This window comes from Saccostrea cucullata, unplaced genomic scaffold (assembly GCF_032062105.1).
Source record: "Saccostrea cucullata isolate Sc308-1 unplaced genomic scaffold, CSIRO_AGI_Scuc_v1 ctg4729, whole genome shotgun sequence".
Classification (NCBI taxonomy): Eukaryota; Metazoa; Mollusca; class Bivalvia; order Ostreida; family Ostreidae; genus Saccostrea; species Saccostrea cuccullata.
In genome coordinates this window covers 55,952-75,934 of record NW_026939456.1, presented here as the reverse complement: position 1 = coordinate 75,934, position 19,983 = coordinate 55,952, and the positions used below count along the sequence as shown (strand labels likewise).

Genomic DNA, 19,983 nt, shown 5'->3' with positions numbered 1-19,983 from the left:
AGATTGATTGATTGATTGTTTGTTGTTTAACGTCCCTCTCAAGAATTTTTCACTCATATGGAGACGGTTGAGAGCTGCAAATTTTGTCCCATTAAGGAGAAAAATAATTTTCTAACATCAATTTCCTTGTTTTGTACACACCATAGTAATGTTATCCTTTTGATAAATTTGGGCTTTCATATAAAGTGCTATTTATAGAACAACAGTGAGACTCTTTAATTCTATTTTTAGCACATTGCCATGTGGTTGGCACTATTTTCATGGCTAACATTTTCTTGTTGACCTGATAGTATGCATTTAAAGAAATGTACCTGTTGCAGTGAGTTTACATTTAAAACAATCTTTCTTAACAAATAGTTGTTGCCACTTTGTTTATTTAACTATTTCATATTTTTTTTTGGATTTTTTGATGCACTGCTAAAACCTGTGGCTGCGCAGTCCTGCAGGTGTATTGTGCACTTCATAGCTGCAAACTAATGCATGTGTCAATATAGCTGCATATACCCAAAGATAGTTTTTATTATGAAGATTAACTGGACCAGTTTTCAAGTGTTTGCAAGGCTTATTTTTAAAGATATTAAGGTTTTTATTTTCAGTGAGTTTCACTTGGCTGCTCACAATAGCAAACCCTAAGGGAAATTTTTGGACAGGGTTTAATTTAGTAGCTTAAAAGACTATAGAAAGAGACAGGGTGTACCTTTAAACGCAGTTATCAGAAAAGGTCCGCCCTCTGTATTTCAAATATCTTCATGTCATAAAGGAAATTTTGGGACAGGGTTTATTTTCGTACCTTTGAAAAACTAGAGAAAGAGACAGGACGAAAACGGCAATTATCAGAAAAGCTCCACCCTCTGTATTAGGTTCCCCAAACGAAGTTGGGGAACATATTGTTTTTACTCTGTTTCGTTAAGGTCTTCCGTCTTCAGCGGAAGACCTTATTGTTTTTCATAGGTTTCTTTTCCGCTATTTTTTAAGGTCTTCCGTCTTCAGCGGAAGACCTTCTTGTTTTTCTTAGGTTTCTTTTCCACTATTTTTATTAAGGTCTTCCGTTTCAACGGAAGACCTTCTTATTTTTCTGTTGTTTCTTTTCAACTTTTCTTATTATTATTCTTACCGATTTTGTGCATGCGATTTCTCATAAATGCTTCGATGGATTTTAATGAAACTTTCAGCATTGATGACAAATTATATGAACTTAAGGCGTTTTTTTTTAATTTGATGACGTCACTTCCGGTTCGGAGTTTTCTGCGATTTAGTGAGTTTTAGAGGGTCATTTTGTCCGGCAGTTTTCTCAAAAATGGCTCAAGATAGAAACATGAAACTTTCAGGTATGATAGACCAAAGTCTATAGATATGTATAAGGTATTTCATTTTTATCGGAAGTGCCGCACGTCGGCGCTCGCTATGGCCCGAAAATAGGCCTATCGCGAATTTCAGAATTTTTAACAACTTTTCTACAATACCTTTTTACCTGGAAATATTTTGTTAAGATATATAGAACAAAAGAAGTGTAGAATTTCAAGATCTTTCAAATGATATGTCGAAAAAAGGGCTGGCCCCTAAAATTAAGGGCCTAGAGGGACCGAAATTGTTTTCTTTATATCATAAAAAGTATTGAGAATTTGTAATAGGTCAAAGAAGCAAAGTTGTTCAAAATGACAAGCTGAATCTACTGGAGTCGTCAAAATTCGTCCGGCATCATCACTTCCGGCCAAACCGGAAGTAGTCGGAAAACGCGTATTTTTGCCGTTCTTGACAAGTTTTTGAATAACATGTTTCTGGGAGCATAATAATTAATTTTCCGTCCGTCGTCAGCACTTCCGGTAAAACCGGAAGTTGCAAAAAAGCTTATTTTTGCATTAATTATTATAGTTTAAGAGGATTCAAAGCAATTTTGGCGTTATTTCTCATTTTAAAGATAAAAATGAAAGCTACTTCCGGTCAAATAGGACGGAAGACCTCCTCGTTGCTTTGCAACGAGCTTTGCTCTAGTTATTATTGTTTTTTTTTCTTACCGATTTTGTACGCACAATTTCTCGAAAAAGGCTCAATCGATTTACATGAAACTTTCAGGTCTGATAGAACATAAAAAAATCTAGATATATATTTTTTTTATTTTTGTGACGTCACTTCCGGTTCGGAGTTTTCTGCGATTTAGTGATTTTTAAAGAGTCACTTTGTCCGACAGTTTTCTCAAAAAGTAATTAACACAGAAGTATGAAATTTTCAGTGATGCTAGAGGAACCTCTGGAGAAATGTACTAAGAATATTATAACTACCGGAAGTACGAAGCGCCGACGCTCGCTATGGTCCGAAAATAGTGCTATCGAAAAATTCAAAATTTATGACACCTTTTCTTCGATAACTTTTTACCTAAAAATATTTTGTTAAAACATATAGAACAAAAGAAGTGTAGAATTACAGGATCTTTCAAATGATATCTCGAAAAAAGGGCTGGCCCCTATAATTAAGGGTTGAGAGGGGCCGAAAGTTTTTCCTTAATATCTCAAAAAGTATTGAGAATTTGTAATATTTCAAAGAAGCAAAGTTGTTCAAAATGTCAAGTTCAATCTACTTGGTGTCATCAAAATTCGTCCGGCGACGTCACTTCCGGTCAAACCGGAAGTAGTCAAAAATTGCATATTTTTGCTGTTCTTGACAGGCTTTTGGATATCATATGTCACTTGAAGCCCAACTCTTAATTTTCCGTCCGTCGACGTCACTTCCGGTCAAACCGGAAGTTGCTAAAAATGGCTTGATTTTACAATGATTTACATAGATTTGGAGGATTAAACCATTTTGAGACTTCATTACTCTTTTTTTTTTAAAATGAAACTTACTTCCGGTCAAACAGGTCGGAAGACCTACTCGTTGCTTTGCAACGAGCTCGGCTCTAGTATTATTATTGTTTTTTTCTTATCGATTTTGTACGTGCGATTTCTCGAAAACGGCTCGATCGATTTTCATGAAACTTTCAGATCTGATAGAACATCAAAAAATCTAGATATATATATTTTTTATTTTGATGACGTCACTTTCGGTTCGGAGTTTTCTTCGATTTAGTGATTTTTAGAGGGTCACTTTGTCCGGCAGTTTTCTCCAAAAACACTTAACACAGAAGCTTGAAATTTTCAGTGATGCTAGAGAAACTTTTGGAGAAGTGCACTAAGTATATCACAACTACCGGAAATATGAAGCGCCGACGCTCGCTATGGCCCGAAAATAGTCGTATCAAGATTTTCAAAATTTTAAGCACCTTTTCAACGATAACTTTTTACCTAGAAATATTTTGTTAAAGCATGTAGAACAAAAAAGGTGTAGAATTTCCAGATCTTTCAAATGACATCTCGAAAAAAGGGCTGGCACCTTAAATCAAGGGCCTGGAGGGGCCGAAAGTTTTTCCTTTTTATCTCAAAAAGTATTGAGAATTTGTGATACGTCAAAGAAGCAAAATTGTTCAAATGTCAAGCCTAATCTATTGATGTCGTCAAAATGCGTCCGGCATCGTCACTTACGGTCAAACCGGAAGTAGTCGGAAAACGCGTATTTTTGCCGTTCTTGACAAGTTTTTTGGTAACATATTACTGTGGGAGCATTAAAATTAATTTTTCGTCCGTTGTCGTCACTTCCGGTCAAACCGGAAGTAACAGAAAATGGCTTATTTTTGCAATAATTAACATGGATTTAGAGGAATCAAACTATTTTTGGACGTTCTTTCCCATTTCTGTTAAAAATGAAAGCCACTTCCGGTCAAACATGACGGAAGACCTACTCGTTGCTTTGCAACGAGCTTTGCTCTAGTCTTATTATTATTTTTCTTCTTCCTGGGCACTTTCTTGTCCGCGAATGATCTCGTAAACTACACATCCTACTAAGGTGAAATGTTTTTAGGGTAAGTAGACATGTTATGTAGATTTGTGGAACGAAGGTCATTTTGCGTGCACGTGCTTGCAAGAGCGCGCACGTGCAACACGAGAAATGATCAATATAATGAATGTAAGCGTAACTTTTTACATTTTTGATGAAATGCTTTGAAACTCATAACATTAGGATATATTAGTAGCACAGACAATACGACATGGTCAAAATAGCAAGATCTCACGCGCATGCACGTGCGCTTCGCTCTGATTGACTGAAACTAAAGTCTCAATATCTTTCTTGTTTTTTGACAAAATCCTTTGAAATTTTGAACTTTGCCATGCATTAAGATATTCTACATTATGATATATAGCAATTTTCATAAAAACACGTGCATGCACAGGCGCTGCAATCTGATTGGCTAAAACTTTAAATAGCTATAACTCACTTGGTTTTCAACCAAACAGGATGGGATTTGGAACATAGATAGATATAATGGACTTCTACAAGAAGGTATGGTCACCATGCACATGCATACACGTGCGTGTACTTGGGCTGCAATCTGATTGGCTGAAACTTAAAACAGCTATAACTTCCTTGGTTTTCAACCAAACGGGGTGGGATTTAGAACATAGATAGATGTAATGAACTTCTACAATAAGGTATGGTCACCATGCTCATGTATGCCCGTACATGCACGTGAAATGAGTACAATCAAAAATACACTTGAATGAGCGTTTTTCTAATACTTTTTGATTAGGTACTTTAATTTTTAGTATATTGAAATATATAGATTGTGTAGACTAGATGATATGATCATTACGCACATGCATTCACATGCGCACGCGTGCAATGCTAAAATTTGATTGAACTTGGTACACTTCTGGGTAATAGTTGTTAAAGTCTCAAATGCATAGTTTGTCTTATTTAATGAAGCTTACAGGAAATATGGCACCAAAAGGGATTTGGGGAGCGTTTGGGGAACATCTGTAACGGTCCCCGTTACAATTAGCACTAGTTTCAGTTATCGTTATTTTATAAAAGGGAAAATTTTGGACAGGGTTTATTTTTGTAGCTTAAAATACTAAAGAAAGAGAAATGGCGAACCTTAAAACGCAGTTATCAGAAAAGGTCTGCCCTCTGTATTTCAAATATCTTCATGTCATAAAGGAAATTTTGGGACAGGGTTTATTTTCTTACCTTTGAAAAAACTAGAGAAAGAGACAGGGCGGACATAAAAACACAGTTATCAGAAAAGCTCCGCCCTCTGTATTTCAGTTATCGTTATTTTATAAAAGGGAAAATTTTGGACAGGGTTTATTTTCGTAGCTTCAAATACTAAAGAAAGAGAAAGGGCGGACCTTAAAACGCAGATATCAGAAAAGGTCTGCCCTCTGTATTTCAAATATCTTCATGTCATAAAGGGAATTTTTGGACAGTGTTCATTTTCGTAGCTAAAAAACTAGACTAAGAGAAGGGTGGACCTTAAAACACAGTTATCAGAAAATGTCCGCCCTCTGTATTTCAGATATCTTCATGTCATTAAGGGAAATGTTTGGACAGGGTTTATTTTCGTAGCTTAAAATACTAGAAAAAGAGACAGGGCGGATCGTAAAACGCAGTTACAAGTTTCGGAAAAGGTTCAACCTCTGTATATCAGATATCTTTAAGTCATAAAGGGAAAGGTTTGGAAGGGTTTATTTTAGTTGCTTAAAAGACAAGAGAAAGAGACAGGGCGGACCGTAAAACGCAGTTATCGGAAAATAGTCCGCCCTCTGTATTTTAGATATCGTCATGTCATAAAGGGAAAGTTTTGGATAGAGTTTATTTTCGTAGCTTAAAATACTAGACTTAGAGAAGGGCGGACTTTAAACACAGTTATCAGAAAATGTTCGCCCTCTGTATTTCAGATAGCTTCATGTCATAAAGGGAAATTTTTGAACAGGGTTTATTTTCGTAGCTGTAAAAAAACTAGAGAAGTAGACAAGGCGGACCTTAAAACACAGTCATCTGCCCACTTTATTTCAGTGGTTTGTTATTTTATAAAAGGAAATTTTTGGACAGGGTTTATTTTAGTCGCTTAAAAGACTAGAGAAAGAGTCAGTGCGGACATTAAAACATAGTTATCAGAAAAGGTCCCCCCTCAGTATTTCAGATAAAATGTACCGGTTTATCTTCTTATGAACGGCAAAAAGTATGAACGTGGTACATCTCTCTCATTAACAAAAGAGAGCGAGGACAGACAACGGACGAATTTTTATGATCACTTTAGCCTTTGGTTTTGGTGAGCTAAAAAGAACCAGGGGGAAGCAAATAGGACAGGGGTTATTTCAAAGGGAAAATATTGTCAAATCTCATAAGAAACTTGACAAGCACAAAAAATAAAAAGGAAAATTTCGACGGGGGGGGGTGAGTAGGTGATTTAACTTTTTCAAAACCATTCCCCCCTCCCCCAAACACAACCACTTACAATTCCTTGGCTACACTGCAACGTGCCTGTTGAAGGGGGGGGGGTCAAACCTACGCCCAAATATTCACTGCATAAATTAGTGTGACTATCTTTGCAACAAAAGTGCCCCCGTTCCGACGCCTATATAGATTGAGAGAGTAAATTTCTTAAATCATGCCTATTATTATAAACAATGTATACATGTAATTCATCGTTCTATGATGCTGTGAGTTTCTTTAACCTTTTATCTGGTTCATGGCATATACTAATAATTTATTTTTCTTGTTCGTTTTAACTTACAAGAAGTCAAAACTGTAATGATTTCAATCAACAATCCATTGTATGTACAGTTGCAGGGAATATGTTTTCTTTATTGTATATCTGCATTTATTACATTTTTACCCGTAAAATACTGTAATTTATTCATTGAATAAAAATGATATCCAGTCACAATGTGAAAGGTTATCAAAATTATATCCTGTCACAGTTTGACGAATATCAGAAGTGCGGGAAAACTCTCGATTTCCCTTCCCATAACAAAGATTGTTGAAAAAAATCTTCCTTGACCTAGATCTAATACTAGATAGATGGAAATAAATAAACCATTTTGACAGGGAATTAAACTGTCAAAATTACGAAAAATATGTTACTAAATCAATGTTTACTTAAGAAATAAGATATCATTTTTAAAGTTGCATTTAAGGAATGTTTTTCAATTTTGTGTGAGTTATTATTGGTGTGTGAATCACACAGACTTGTCACGTGGGCATATTTCATGAAGCGCGCTAGCGCTTCATGAAAAATATGCCTTCGTGCAAGTCTGTGTGATTCACACACCAATAATTCAAACTAAACTGAAAAAACATTCCTTATATTTACATTTTACATGTTTGGAAGCAACTATAATATGCTAAATATTTGAATTTCTCGCTGCCTTATATCGTTGCGTTTTTACTAACGTCGCTGCCGACTCATTGTGACGTCACGTTAACGCACGTTTCTCTGTGTATATTTCTTCGCGTGAGTATACACAAAAATGGTTTTCAAATCAATTTCACAGTAAGCTTACTAGAAAAACACAGCGAATGTAAATATTAGGGTATGACATGAAGTCGGTCATGTGATCAAATTCTTTAACGCCCGAAGGGCGTTCTAGTAGATTTGATCACGTACCGACTTCATGTCATACCCCAATGCAACTCTAAAAAATGATATTTAATTTCTTATATTTATATTTTACGTTTTCATTCATTTTACAATTTCATTAGGTATTATTTAGACTTAGATTTTGAAATGCAACATAACGTTACTACGACGTTATGTGACGTCACAGTCGGAACTTTCAAAAAGTACGTGCAGTTTGCTTTCCATACGCATGAAAGTCTGATCATGTGACCGACTGCATGTCATCGAAAATTGAATTTCATTTTTTTAATATTGTCATATAAGGAAAGACATTGGCAAATGTAAATATAATATCTTCACCTCACTACCTATAAGACGTCTCAACCACTCAACTATGACGTCACGAGCCTATGACTGTATAACAAAAAGACAGGAGCAAAGGAAAATCAAAGATTTTTTTAAAAAAATGTAATTAACAGAAAATTCAATGTTTTGTAGTTGAATATGGAATTTATTTCACTCGTGAGACAGAATTTTTTGATATTTTCAGTCGTGTTTAGCACTCGTGAAATTATAAAAAAAAAATCCTGTTCTACTCGTGAAATAAATTCAATATTCAACAACAAAATATTGATTATCCTCTATACATTCTTGATTATCTGTCTGAACGCAACAAAAAAAAACTACTTACGAACACACCTGCAAAAAAATCAAAAAGCCTCTTACAGTCATAGAATAAGCTAACGTTAACCTTGTATGGCTACAACTTTTCATTTCAACGAAAGCCTACAAGGGTACGGAAGCGTAAATGGCTCTTCAATTGTTGTGTTAGAACGTTGTATATTGTCTTAAAATTTATCGACGTACGCTTCAGTACCTTTCCGTTTCTCTCGAGAGAAAAAGTCGTTATTACGACTTAAGAAAGTCGTAATAACGAGATAAAAAGTCGTTATTACGAGATAGCAAGAGGCCTATGGGCCACATCGCTCACCTGAGCACTGTGGCTAGGAGAAAGTAGAAATTGGTTTATAATTGAAAAGTTTAGGATTTGCTATTCTTGAGAAGATGATCTTTAAAGTATTTTCTATATATTTCTTTGGTCCCGCCCTACCCCCGGGGGTCATGATTCGAACAAAGTTGAATCTACACTACCTGACGATGTTTCCATATCAATATGATCAATTATGGCTTTGATATTCTTGAGAAGAAGATTTTTAAAGAATTTTCCTATATATTTCTATGTAAAACTTTAATTGGCCATTGTGACCCCGCCCTAACCCTGGGGGTCATGAATTTAACAAACTTGAATTTACACTATCTGAGGATGCTTCCCTATACGTTTCATCTTTCCTGGAACAGTGGTTCTTGAGAAGAAGATTTTAAAAGAATTTTCCTATATATTTCTGTGTAAAACTTTGATCCGCCAGAGTGGCCCCGCCCTATCTCCGGGGGTCATGATTTGAATGAACTTGAATCTATACTATCTGAGAATGCCTCCCTACAAGTTTCATATTTCCTCGCACAGTGGTTCTTGAGAACAAGATTTTTAAAACATAGCATCAAATTTCACTATTTCAAAATGATCTCCCCTTAAAAGAGGACGTGGCCCTTAATTTGAGCAAACTTGAATTCCCTTCACCCAAGTATGCTTTGTGGCAAGTTTGGTTGAAACTGGTCCAGTGGTTCTTGAAAAGAAGTCAAAAATGTTAAAAGTTTACAGACAGATGGACTAAAGACAAAATGTTATCAGAAAAGCTCACTTGAGCTATCAGCTCAGGTAAGCTAAAAAGTCGTTATTACGAAATAAAAAGTCGTAGTTACGACTTAAGAAAGTCATAATAAAGAAATAAAAGGTCGTTATTACGAGATAAAATTCGTTATTACCACTTAATTTTTTTCCTTTATTTTCTTATTTGACCCTTGTAGGCTTTCGTAGATTTCCGAGAGTTTTTACATTTTAAAAGTTTTCATCTTTGATATTTGTCAATTCATGTCAGTATTTTTCGGCAATGATAAAAAAAATCATACTTCCGTTATAAAAGTCCTTAAAATGAAATATTTTATATATTCAAATAAAAGGCTTTGCTTAGCTGTCAGAGAAACTTATTTGATTCTGGAGCAGATGTAGGTATGAACTCTTTCCCTTACTTATAACTGTATAACTAGACATAATGTTATATACAAAATGCATGTAATGATTGGATTGAAAAAATGTGATTTGAAATAGATATTATATTATACATAATACAATTTCAATCTTTGTTATATATGTAAATCTTATAAATTGTCATAAAGTATCTTTAAAAAAATTCGAATATATGAAAAAGAAAAAATAAACAATGTCGGAAATGAAAATAAAAATGTTGGATTCCGAAAAAATAACAAACACTGTTGGAAAATGCAATGCAAGACTCAGGAAATGCAGAGATTTAGTAGATATAATATAAAGCCTTTGAATAGGTAATTAAGTCGCAGTGTTAACTTATAAAAGCACAGGGGACATTGTACTTAAGGTTTTCTCAAACAAGACAATTATAGGCTACCCCCAACTGTACAATCAACAGGCATGTTATTTTTACAATAAGGGGTTTAGGGTAGTACACCGTGACATAAGTCCCTGTCACAGTGTCCCTCCAGTTATAGACAATAATATTAAAAGTAAAGAATGACGATTTTGTTTATTAATACTTTAATGAGAAATATTTTTAAAAAGATGTTATCTATTTTGCGAGTGGAAGATAGACGTTTATCAATCTTACTGGAAAGAGAGTGTAACTTAATGATCCGTGTTGGACTTACGAACAATCATCTGTTCATTGTATACTGATTAATCTGCCAGGAAACAGGCGGTGAAGGTAAATGTATGTACATTTGTATTCTTAAATATTCTTTTAAATGAAAATGTTGACGTTGTTGTCCCGACAGGTAACTCGTTCAACAAATTTATTGCAGCCCAAAGGACCGGGCTGCTCTATAGATATAAGTTTAAATGTTGGTGTATGGGGATTGGGGTTCGAGTAGCTATTAAGAATTAAAGGTTTTTCCAAACATTGGCAAGATTGTACATCAGAATGTTCTTTCCTTTTATAAATCACGAGATGCATAATATATTTACTTCCATAAAATGAATATGTCAAAACATATATGCTTTTCTTAATATATAAAGCTATTTATCGCTTACTATTGAAAAAGCGACAACTCCCCTTTTTTAGAACATCGAATTTTACTTCTCGCATAAAAACGTACTCTGTACAGTTCGTGTTTTATATTCTAAAATTGAAAATTAAATACATTTTTGCATATAGACTAAGACAATGCATATGTCGAAACTCAATTTATATTTTATGCAGCCAACATTTACTCGAGGAATTGAAGTTTAAAATGGTGTCGTTTTTGTTATATATATCCGACTGTAAGTTTTCAAAATATTCGCGACTATCGTCTCCATCAATTAGATGCATGCCTTTTCACACATATATCGAAGCGGTTTGATGATCAATACTCATTTCCATCGTTTACTTTATATATTTCCTAGGCGAGAATTGATGGTTACATCAATGTTTTCTTTTAAAAAAATTGTACATTCCTTTCTTTATGTATTAATTTCTTACCTATTGTTTATTATATTCTCTTGGATGAAACACTAGCTATTAATACGACTTTATATCCTTAATTAATTTTAAAACAGTAGTTTTTCAATGAATATCGAATGAACACAGGCATACAATTTGTATAATAGGCCGAGGGCGGACCTTTTCTTATAGAGCCATCGATAGAGTTATCGTATTAGGTCCGGCCGGACCTTTAAACGAGGCGGACCAAATATTATGCGACACCGGTCAGCAGGGAATGCTCACTCCTCCATGGCACCAGATCCCACCTCTGATGTTTCGGAGGTCCGTGTTAATCTGCTCCTATTTTGTATTGTTTAATGGATTTATTTATGGATTTATTTTCTCCGTGAATGAGTCTACACTGCTCTGTTTTTTTGCAAATATCAAAACAAAATGTTTGTTGTAAATGAGCATTTATTGTAATGCCTACCAAATAAACCAAATATGTACAAAAGCTACATATGACCATATTTGAATATATCCTTTATAAGAATATAAAAATAACCCTGGCCCACTCGTAATATAAATTCAATAAATGGAATTTCATTTAATTTACAATAAGAGTAATCATCGAAGAAAAAGACATACCCAGTATTCGTTTAACATAAAGTATATACAGTGAAATAAAATAACCAACACACAATGTATTAATAAAAAATCAAGTTAGGAAATATAATAAATTATGATATGTAATGAAAATTAACTGCGATCATGATTTCTACACCAAAAAACACATACATTTTAAATGAGGGTGATCAAAAAGTTTGCAAACTATCTCTTTATCTACAAAACCACAATTCAGATTAGATTGAAATTCGGTACACACATAGCCATACACAAGGTCTATAAATAGCATATGCTGAATAAAGTTTTTCTCTTTGTTTGTGACGTCACAATTTGAAAATGACGTCACTATGTAGGTCACTTGTGTCGAAAAATGGTTGTCTCAGTCGAACTCGTTTTACAAACGACTGTACAATTTATTGTATATCTTAGATATCCCTCTGCAGTATCATAATTATAATAATTTGTACACAGTTTACTAAGATAAATTAGTTCCTTAAATTCAATTAATGATTGGATTGATCGTTTCAGTGAAGGAAGGCAGATGGTTAAAAATGATACTTGTCATTTTGCCCAATGAAAGCAATTATCAAATACCTAAGATACCGTTTACTTTTGATTTTAAACATATTAGATATGATAAAAAGAAGGCTATTATTCTCTATCCACCTTGAATAAAAAAACTCTCCCGAGACGCAAGATTTGTGTTTTAAAGTCGCTATGCTTATTTTTGGAAATGATATTCTTAACCACCCATTCTGTTGCCGAGATTTGACCATTTCTGACAAATAAACTGTTCTCGTCATAAAAATTATCTCACATGGAAAGAAATATAAGACTCAGTAAAATCTTTCAACTTTTGTGAAAGAACGCTACACATAGGGCCACGTGACTGCCAATATCACGTGGTTCGCGCATGCGCAAATCGGTGGTTGCTGTGCATTAAAATCGGAGAGGATTAATTTAAAATATAATCAACATTGAAACCAAATATTGTTTCTTTCATGGAAGTTATTCAATTAGTTTGCGAACTTTTTGATCACCCCTCGTAATGACTTATTGTTTTTATATTTCACACAAAATAAATCTAAATTCCAAACACTAATTTTCATGAAGATTAATGCATTCGATTCAAATGGAAAAATGATTTAAAGTAAGAAGCAGGGCTTAAGTTTTCAGAAATAAATTTTATATCTGATCATGATCAAAAGAAAACAAAAAAGAAACAGTAAATAGAAATAACAATTATACATTATCACAGCATTAAATTCAAACAAAAAATTAGGTATAGATCTATAATGAAGAAACATTTGTTGTCATACAAAATAATACTAGAAAATGTAATGAATTAGTGCTTGAAAGACAGGATTTCAAACGGTTATACGTATTTTAAAAAATATGTCAATGATCAAGATTTATGTTTTCTTCTTACTTTCCTTTTCATCAGATATTGGTAATGAAAATATAATTATTATATGGTACATAAGGAACTAGTACTCTTTTGAAAAAAAAGATAAAAAGCTCCTAATTTAAAACAGGTTAAATGTTTCATATAAAATGCTTTGAATATAGACTATTTTTTGGTAAAAGAATTAATGAGTCAATGTGTGAATCATTAAAATAAGGAAAACAATAGGAATAATTATAAAGGAGAAAAACTCCCCGTGTTGCAAGAAATGAATAGGCGATGGTCAAAATGAACAGAAAATAAAGAAAAGTTCCTGTTTGATATCTTTTTAAAAGTTATTTCTTTTATTTCAGATCATCACGCCCTAAAAATCATCACTTTATAGTCAAAATAATAGGAAACTGTTCCCTTACACATAATATTGAGTTAGGAAAACGTTATCAGGATTCTGCCTTTAAATTGAACTTACGACCATATTCAAAACTATCTTTAGCAAATCATTTTCTTCTTTATCTGCAAAAGATTTTGTAATCTAGTTTATAAGAATTTGATAAGATATTTTTAGAAAGCAATTCAAATAAAAAAAGAAAAGATATAAATCAAGATATTAAATACTGATAACATTGTTTACATTATCCGTAGATTCTTTTGTAAAACTTTGATCAGAAGTACACACTTCATAAAATGAAAGTAGAAAAAAAAAACTAGACATATTTTCATAGGACATGTGTATATTAATAATGCAACATGGGAACCCGTATTGTATTCATAAGCAACTGATTAAGTCTGAAGGATACCGTATATCCTAATGAGGGGGGGGGGGGGGAGGGGGGTACATCAGGCGGATCATCAAGGAATATCATTTACTTTGGTGAAAATAACTGTGATGAATCCTATTCCATCTATTTGGAATGCTTTACTATTTCAATCATGATATAATATACATTTGATTAACAATATTGTTTGATGAAAATGCTCAAGTATATAAAGATGACGATGTTTAAATCAATCATTACAAAGTTCACGCATATCCCCTACCAAACTAAATACTCATACATATAATACAAAAATACATTTACAGTTTTAATGTTACCCAACCAAGGATCCAATGAAGCGCTTTTTTGCATGATATTTTGAACGTTATTTGACACATGTCATACAATTGCTGTTCAAAGGATTTGTTCATATCACCATTCAACTTTGAGGAAAAGTCTTTACAAATATTTCTCATAATTGCAGTCAAGAGTAATATTTATAAATGTAGGCTGATAACACTATTTTTCATAAACAACTGAATCATATCAATGTCTCCAATTTCATAGGCCGCCTCAATAACTGAATTACCATCGCTATCTTTGATACTCAACAAATGTGGAAATTTATTAACTAGGTACTTACAAACTTCATACTTTCCATTTCTGCTGGCAGTATGAAGAATACTTTGACCATCATTGGAAATTGCATTGATATCCAGACCTTTTCTGATTAGATACTTAACTATTTCTACATTTCCACCAAAACAAGCCGAGTGTAACACTGTCATTCCGTCATTGTCTCTGGTCGCCAGTAAATCGGAATAGTAATCGATTATATCCTCCCAATGGGCTGTTCTGCCAAAGCAACACACTTGATGTAAAATTGTTTCTCCTTTATTTTCGATGGATTCAATTTTCATCCCCTTATCAATTATCAATTGTTTAATTTTTTCATTACCACTCAGGACTGCATAATATAATGTAGAGTTATCGAATTTGTCCTTGACATCTAATAATTCTGGATATTTTTCTAGTAAGTAATAACAAACTTCAAGTTTCCCCCAGAGACAAGCAAAATGAAGGATATTCAGACCATCATTTGACAATGCATAAATATCCAATCCTTTCTTGATTAGAAAAGAAATTATTTCTAAATTTCCCCCAAAGGAAGCTGAATGTAAGACACTGAGTCCTTTATTGTCTCTAACATGTAACAAATCTGGATACATGTTAACTAGAAACATACACATTTCCTCTCTACCCCCGTTACAACATACATGTAACACATTCGCTCCTTTATGTGTTGTTAAAGTAATATCCAAGCTTTTACTTAAAAAATATTGAAAAAGGTGTACATTACCACTCAGTGCAACACAATGGAGGACATTTGCCCCAGTAATGTCTTGATCATTCAGTAACTTAGGGTATCTACTCACTAGGTACTTACACATATCGAACTGACCATTTCTACATGCAACATGGAGGATAGATTGGCCAATTTTATCTTTTGTATATATATTAGGCTTCATGCCGCTCTTGATGGATATTAAATTTTCATTCTCAAAAAGGCTCAATATATATTCAAACATATCAATTTTTCCACTGAACGCTGCCATATGAAATAAACTTCCACCATGAAGATCTATATGAGATTCAATTAATGCAGGATACTTCCCAATAAGATATTTCACCATATCTAGTCTTCCATTTTGACATGCACAAGTAAGAATGGTGTGGCTGCTTTCTTGATCTTTTTCATATGGATTAAGTTCAAACTTTAAAAGCAGATTAAATGCATGCTTGTCTCCAGAACCAGCCACAGAATGCAATACACTGGCCCCTTGACTGTTTTTCATACCTACAAGAAAGGGATATTTTGCCGATATTTTTTCAATGAATTGCGTTTGTCGCATTAAACAGATTTCCTGAAGTAAACTATGCCTGACGTCACTCCATACAGGATTTAATGTTAAGCCAATTTGATGAAGATCAATAAGCTCGCACATTCGAAGCAACAGTTCTAAATTACCACTTTGCACTGCGTAAAAACACGTTTTCAGATCACATTCTGCACCAGAAGCTAAAATGAGATTAACAACATCTGGATGGTTTTTTGAGCATGCAACGTTAAGTGATCTATATCTTTGTCTTTCATCTGAATTTAGCAGCAGATATTCAACCCATCGTCTATTTCCTGCTCTTGAAAAATGTACTATCATGGAATCTCTGTTGATATCCTGACATGTTTTCAATAGTGAGGTACATTGTTCTGTTTCCAGAACATGCTCATGGAATTTTGAATCATTCCATAATTCTAGCAAAGATATTGACCTAAACCCGGCCACAGATCTTTCGGTAATTACGTTTGCAATACGACAAATAACATCATCAAATAATCCCTGTTCTATAATAATTTTTGTGCCGTTTGGTTTTAAAGTTGTTGTAAATATCTGTAGTAAAGAATGATGGCAATTTTGTATCATTTTTTTAGGATCGGAATAAAACAGGAAATTAAATAGAGTTTCCTGCACAGAACTATGGGAAAACTGCAGAGAATTTCTAATTGAGTCTCGAATTGTCAAAAATCCATCAAAGCAGTTAATACTCTTTTGAAAATCATTTATAAAAGATGTTTTAAGACCAATAAAATCTAAAGAGTCGTGTTTTTTCTCTGAATCCATTTGACGATTGTCGGAAAAATCAAAGTCAACTTCCCCTCCACTAAGGAGAATATACACGAGAACCGCAGTTTTTGCAGTCGGATTCTCGAAAAGATTGTAGAAGTAACTTCTTAAAAAAATAACAGGATTTTTTGCTAAAGATAAAATATCTTCTTGAATATCCATGTGCTTTGCTAATTTACAACATTGAGGAAATCCTAAAGGTAAAGACATTTCAGAAACTTTTCTGGTAAAGTCTTTCTCTTCCATGTTCTTACATACATCATACTTAATGGCTAATTGGAGGATCTCATTCTCTTGCAAAGCATATGTCTTACTGGAGAGGTCAACCACTGATGACACAAAAAAAGTATCATCGTTCCCCTTACTAGTATACTCCTTCAATATATCACTTCTTATTGTAAGTATCAAATAGTTTGACTTATCTGTATCAGTATCAAACAATTCTTTTGTCGTCTCAGATGTTCTTGTAAAGTCTTGAACATCATCACTGGATAAAGAAAATTCTCCGAACACATTATCCATAAAAACCACTATATTATCATTGGGTGCTAAGCTTTTGTATAAGTCTTTAAACTTGTCGAGTTGAAGAGGGTCCTTTCCCTCCTCCATCAACTGTTTTATCAAAAAATTAGCCATTGTGGATTTTCCAGTGCCAGGATTACCCCCGATGACGACATACCCATTGATGCCTAGTAGTTCCCTTGCTTTTTCAAACGCTCGAGTTCTTACAAATAGGGGGCTGATATCTTCACAATGCGTCGTTATACTTTTTTTTATTATTTCTAAAAGTGGAAAGAGATACGTTTAATATGTTTTTAAAATAGACAAGAATCACTAAATTGTTTTCACTTATCATTTCTGTATTTGTTTGATTTTTTATTTACCAGATTTTCCATCCACTGAAATTATTATCTTTTTTCTTATGCTATAATGCTAGTGAAATGGAAATTATGATGTATTACTTAAAGTGTACACAAATCAGTAATTTTAAGGATATTATGCTATCCATGTAAGATATATTTGCAACCTTTGTTTGATTTGTAGAATGCAGAACACCCATTTATGAAATTTTGCCTGTGTTATTCGCTCAATGAAATTCTGAAAATTAAAATACCTAAATAATATCATATGACCTAAACATTTTAAATCTGACATACCAATCCTTTCTGAAACTGTGGGATCTACAAGAAAAGAAATTAAGACCCATAAATCAACATTAAAACTGACCTGTAAGTAAGGCTACGGATACACACATGCACACATCCTCTCTCTTACACATACACACACCCCCTCCCTCACATACACACACACACAACCTATGTTTCAGGAAATCCCAATCCCTAACAATACTCTCGAGTGTTGAACATTTTCTACTTACGAAACGTGCTGGTGTTATACGATATTTTTCTCTTTCTTTATTGAAATGTTGATGTTTTATTCTTTGTAGCATATTGTTTATATTTTATCGTTTCATAATTGTTATTTGTATTTATTTTATATATACATTTATATGTGTTATAAAGAAGGCCTCGGGGAAGAATTGTGCTTGCACCAATATGGTTAAACCTATAAATAAAGTATTATTATTAAATTCCGTAATATATTTATGCCACAATGTGGGTAAGAAACCAGGATATATATGTTAGACACAAGGACATTTTAAAAATATTTATTTCCGATTTTGAGATAAGAAATTTTTATACTACCTTAAAAACTATATGACAGTATATTTAATTTTTATCCGAAAGTCTTTTCTTTAAAAAGCGACTGTGAATAACATAATACTATTACATTTTGTCATCTAAACTAATAGGAACTGAAAAATATGTCTCTATATCTTACTATATTAGTGTCTGTTTGTGACGAAAGAACATTCAACACTTTTTACTTTTCCCGAATATTCATAATTAAGTTCTAACTTACAGGCGTGTGTTAACCAGAATGTAAAACAAACTTACTTCGAAAGGACCGCATTTGCATTTGATCTGCAAATAAATAAATAAATATATATATATATATATATATATATATATATATATATATATATATATATATATATATATATATATATATATATATATATATATATATATATATATATATATATATTTCATCACAACATGTATTGGTAACGATCCTCTAAAAACTAATGTCTAAATAACTGTATCTCACTTCCATTCTCAATGACCGTGTAGTGTAGGGCAGCGTTGTGAGAATTCCATCGGCATCGAAAGCAAGTTTTTTAACTTGCCTAGATAGCGGAGCGGTCTAACGCGCTGCTGATCCTGTACTGCTAGGAGAAAGATTCCGTAGGTCGAGAGTTCAACCCCGGGCTGGGGCGGAAGTGAGTATCCTTGAAAAAAGTGAATTTCTCTGTGCTTTCTCTCTCTCTCTCTCTCTCTCTCTCTCTCTCTCTCTCTCTCTCTCTATATATATATATATATATATATATATATATACCTAAAATATTTCATGAAAGGTCATCAAGTAATTACATGTGAACTCTCTACTAACTTGAAATACAATTGACGGTTCTATGGAGTTCCTTCATATCTCCAAGTAAATCTATATATTTTTTCTCCTGTACTGGGTCCATTGGGCAGGTTTTTATCGTGTTGACAGCATCCTGGTACACCGTGGATGTACCTAGGTGTCGCTCTAGCTCCACCACAATGTCCCGGATATTTCGCCATTCCTGTGCAAAGTCTGAGTCGGATAGGGACAGATCAGCTGCGTGACCGTAGTATTGGTTTCTGAGAAGGCGAATTCTTTCAATGTTGGCTGCAACACTTCTGTCTCCGGGATCAGGAATCTTTCCCCAGCCTTTTGAATGTGGTGCTATTTTATAATTACTTACATTGCGTAGAAGTAAATACAATAAAGATATGTCTAAGTCAGAATAATCACCACTGTATTTTTTTGTTGGTTTTGGGAAAAATATCTCTAACTGTGTTTTATCAAGCTGAGTACGCTTTCCTTGTTTTTGTAAATTGTCTATATATTCTTTAACTTTTCTTGACAAATCAGATGGTTTCACTTCTGTCTTTAAAATATCACGTAACACATCAGTACACGGACCTAGTAAGAGTCTCGCCAGTCGAGCTGTATTTGTTGTTTCTGGTGTAGAGGTATAGCACTTTGATAAAGACATACTGTGTTTTACTCCGTTTTAAAAAGAACTTTTTGTGACATCAAGATATGAATGCAACCTAAAAACAGAAATTGTAAAATAATTTTACAAAGTCATCAATAACTCCCTAACAATATTTTTAGAGGACTATACTTAAAGTAATTCTAAACACACATATTATTGTGAAATGTTTTATCAGGGACGAATCGCCACTTTAGGAATCGAATTGCCAGTCCTTTTATGACGTTATTACCCTAACACTATTTTTTAAAATTTGAATTCACTTAAATTTTACGTTGCGGGTTCGAATCCCACTGGGGGACATGGAGACCGGTCCTGCGGATGAGACCATATAAACCAAGGCCCCGTGTCGCAGTTGGTGCTGGCACGAATAAG

At 33.6% G+C, this 19,983-nt stretch overlaps 1 protein-coding gene across 1 annotated transcript; it reads right to left on the bottom strand.

Annotated features, from left to right (window-relative positions):
• Positions 1–14,416: 14,416 nt before the first annotated feature.
• LOC134253055 (uncharacterized) lies at positions 14,417–19,608 on the bottom strand (the record flags this gene model as incomplete). Its single annotated transcript, XM_062735574.1, has 6 exons — positions 18,972–19,608; positions 18,416–18,442; positions 17,615–17,638; positions 15,803–17,239; positions 15,445–15,631; positions 14,417–14,628 (listed from the first exon to the last, which is right to left on the bottom strand). Coding segments are annotated over exons 1-6 (2,524 nt in total), but the record flags the coding sequence as incomplete, so codon positions are not given.
• Positions 19,609–19,983: the final 375 nt, after the last annotated feature.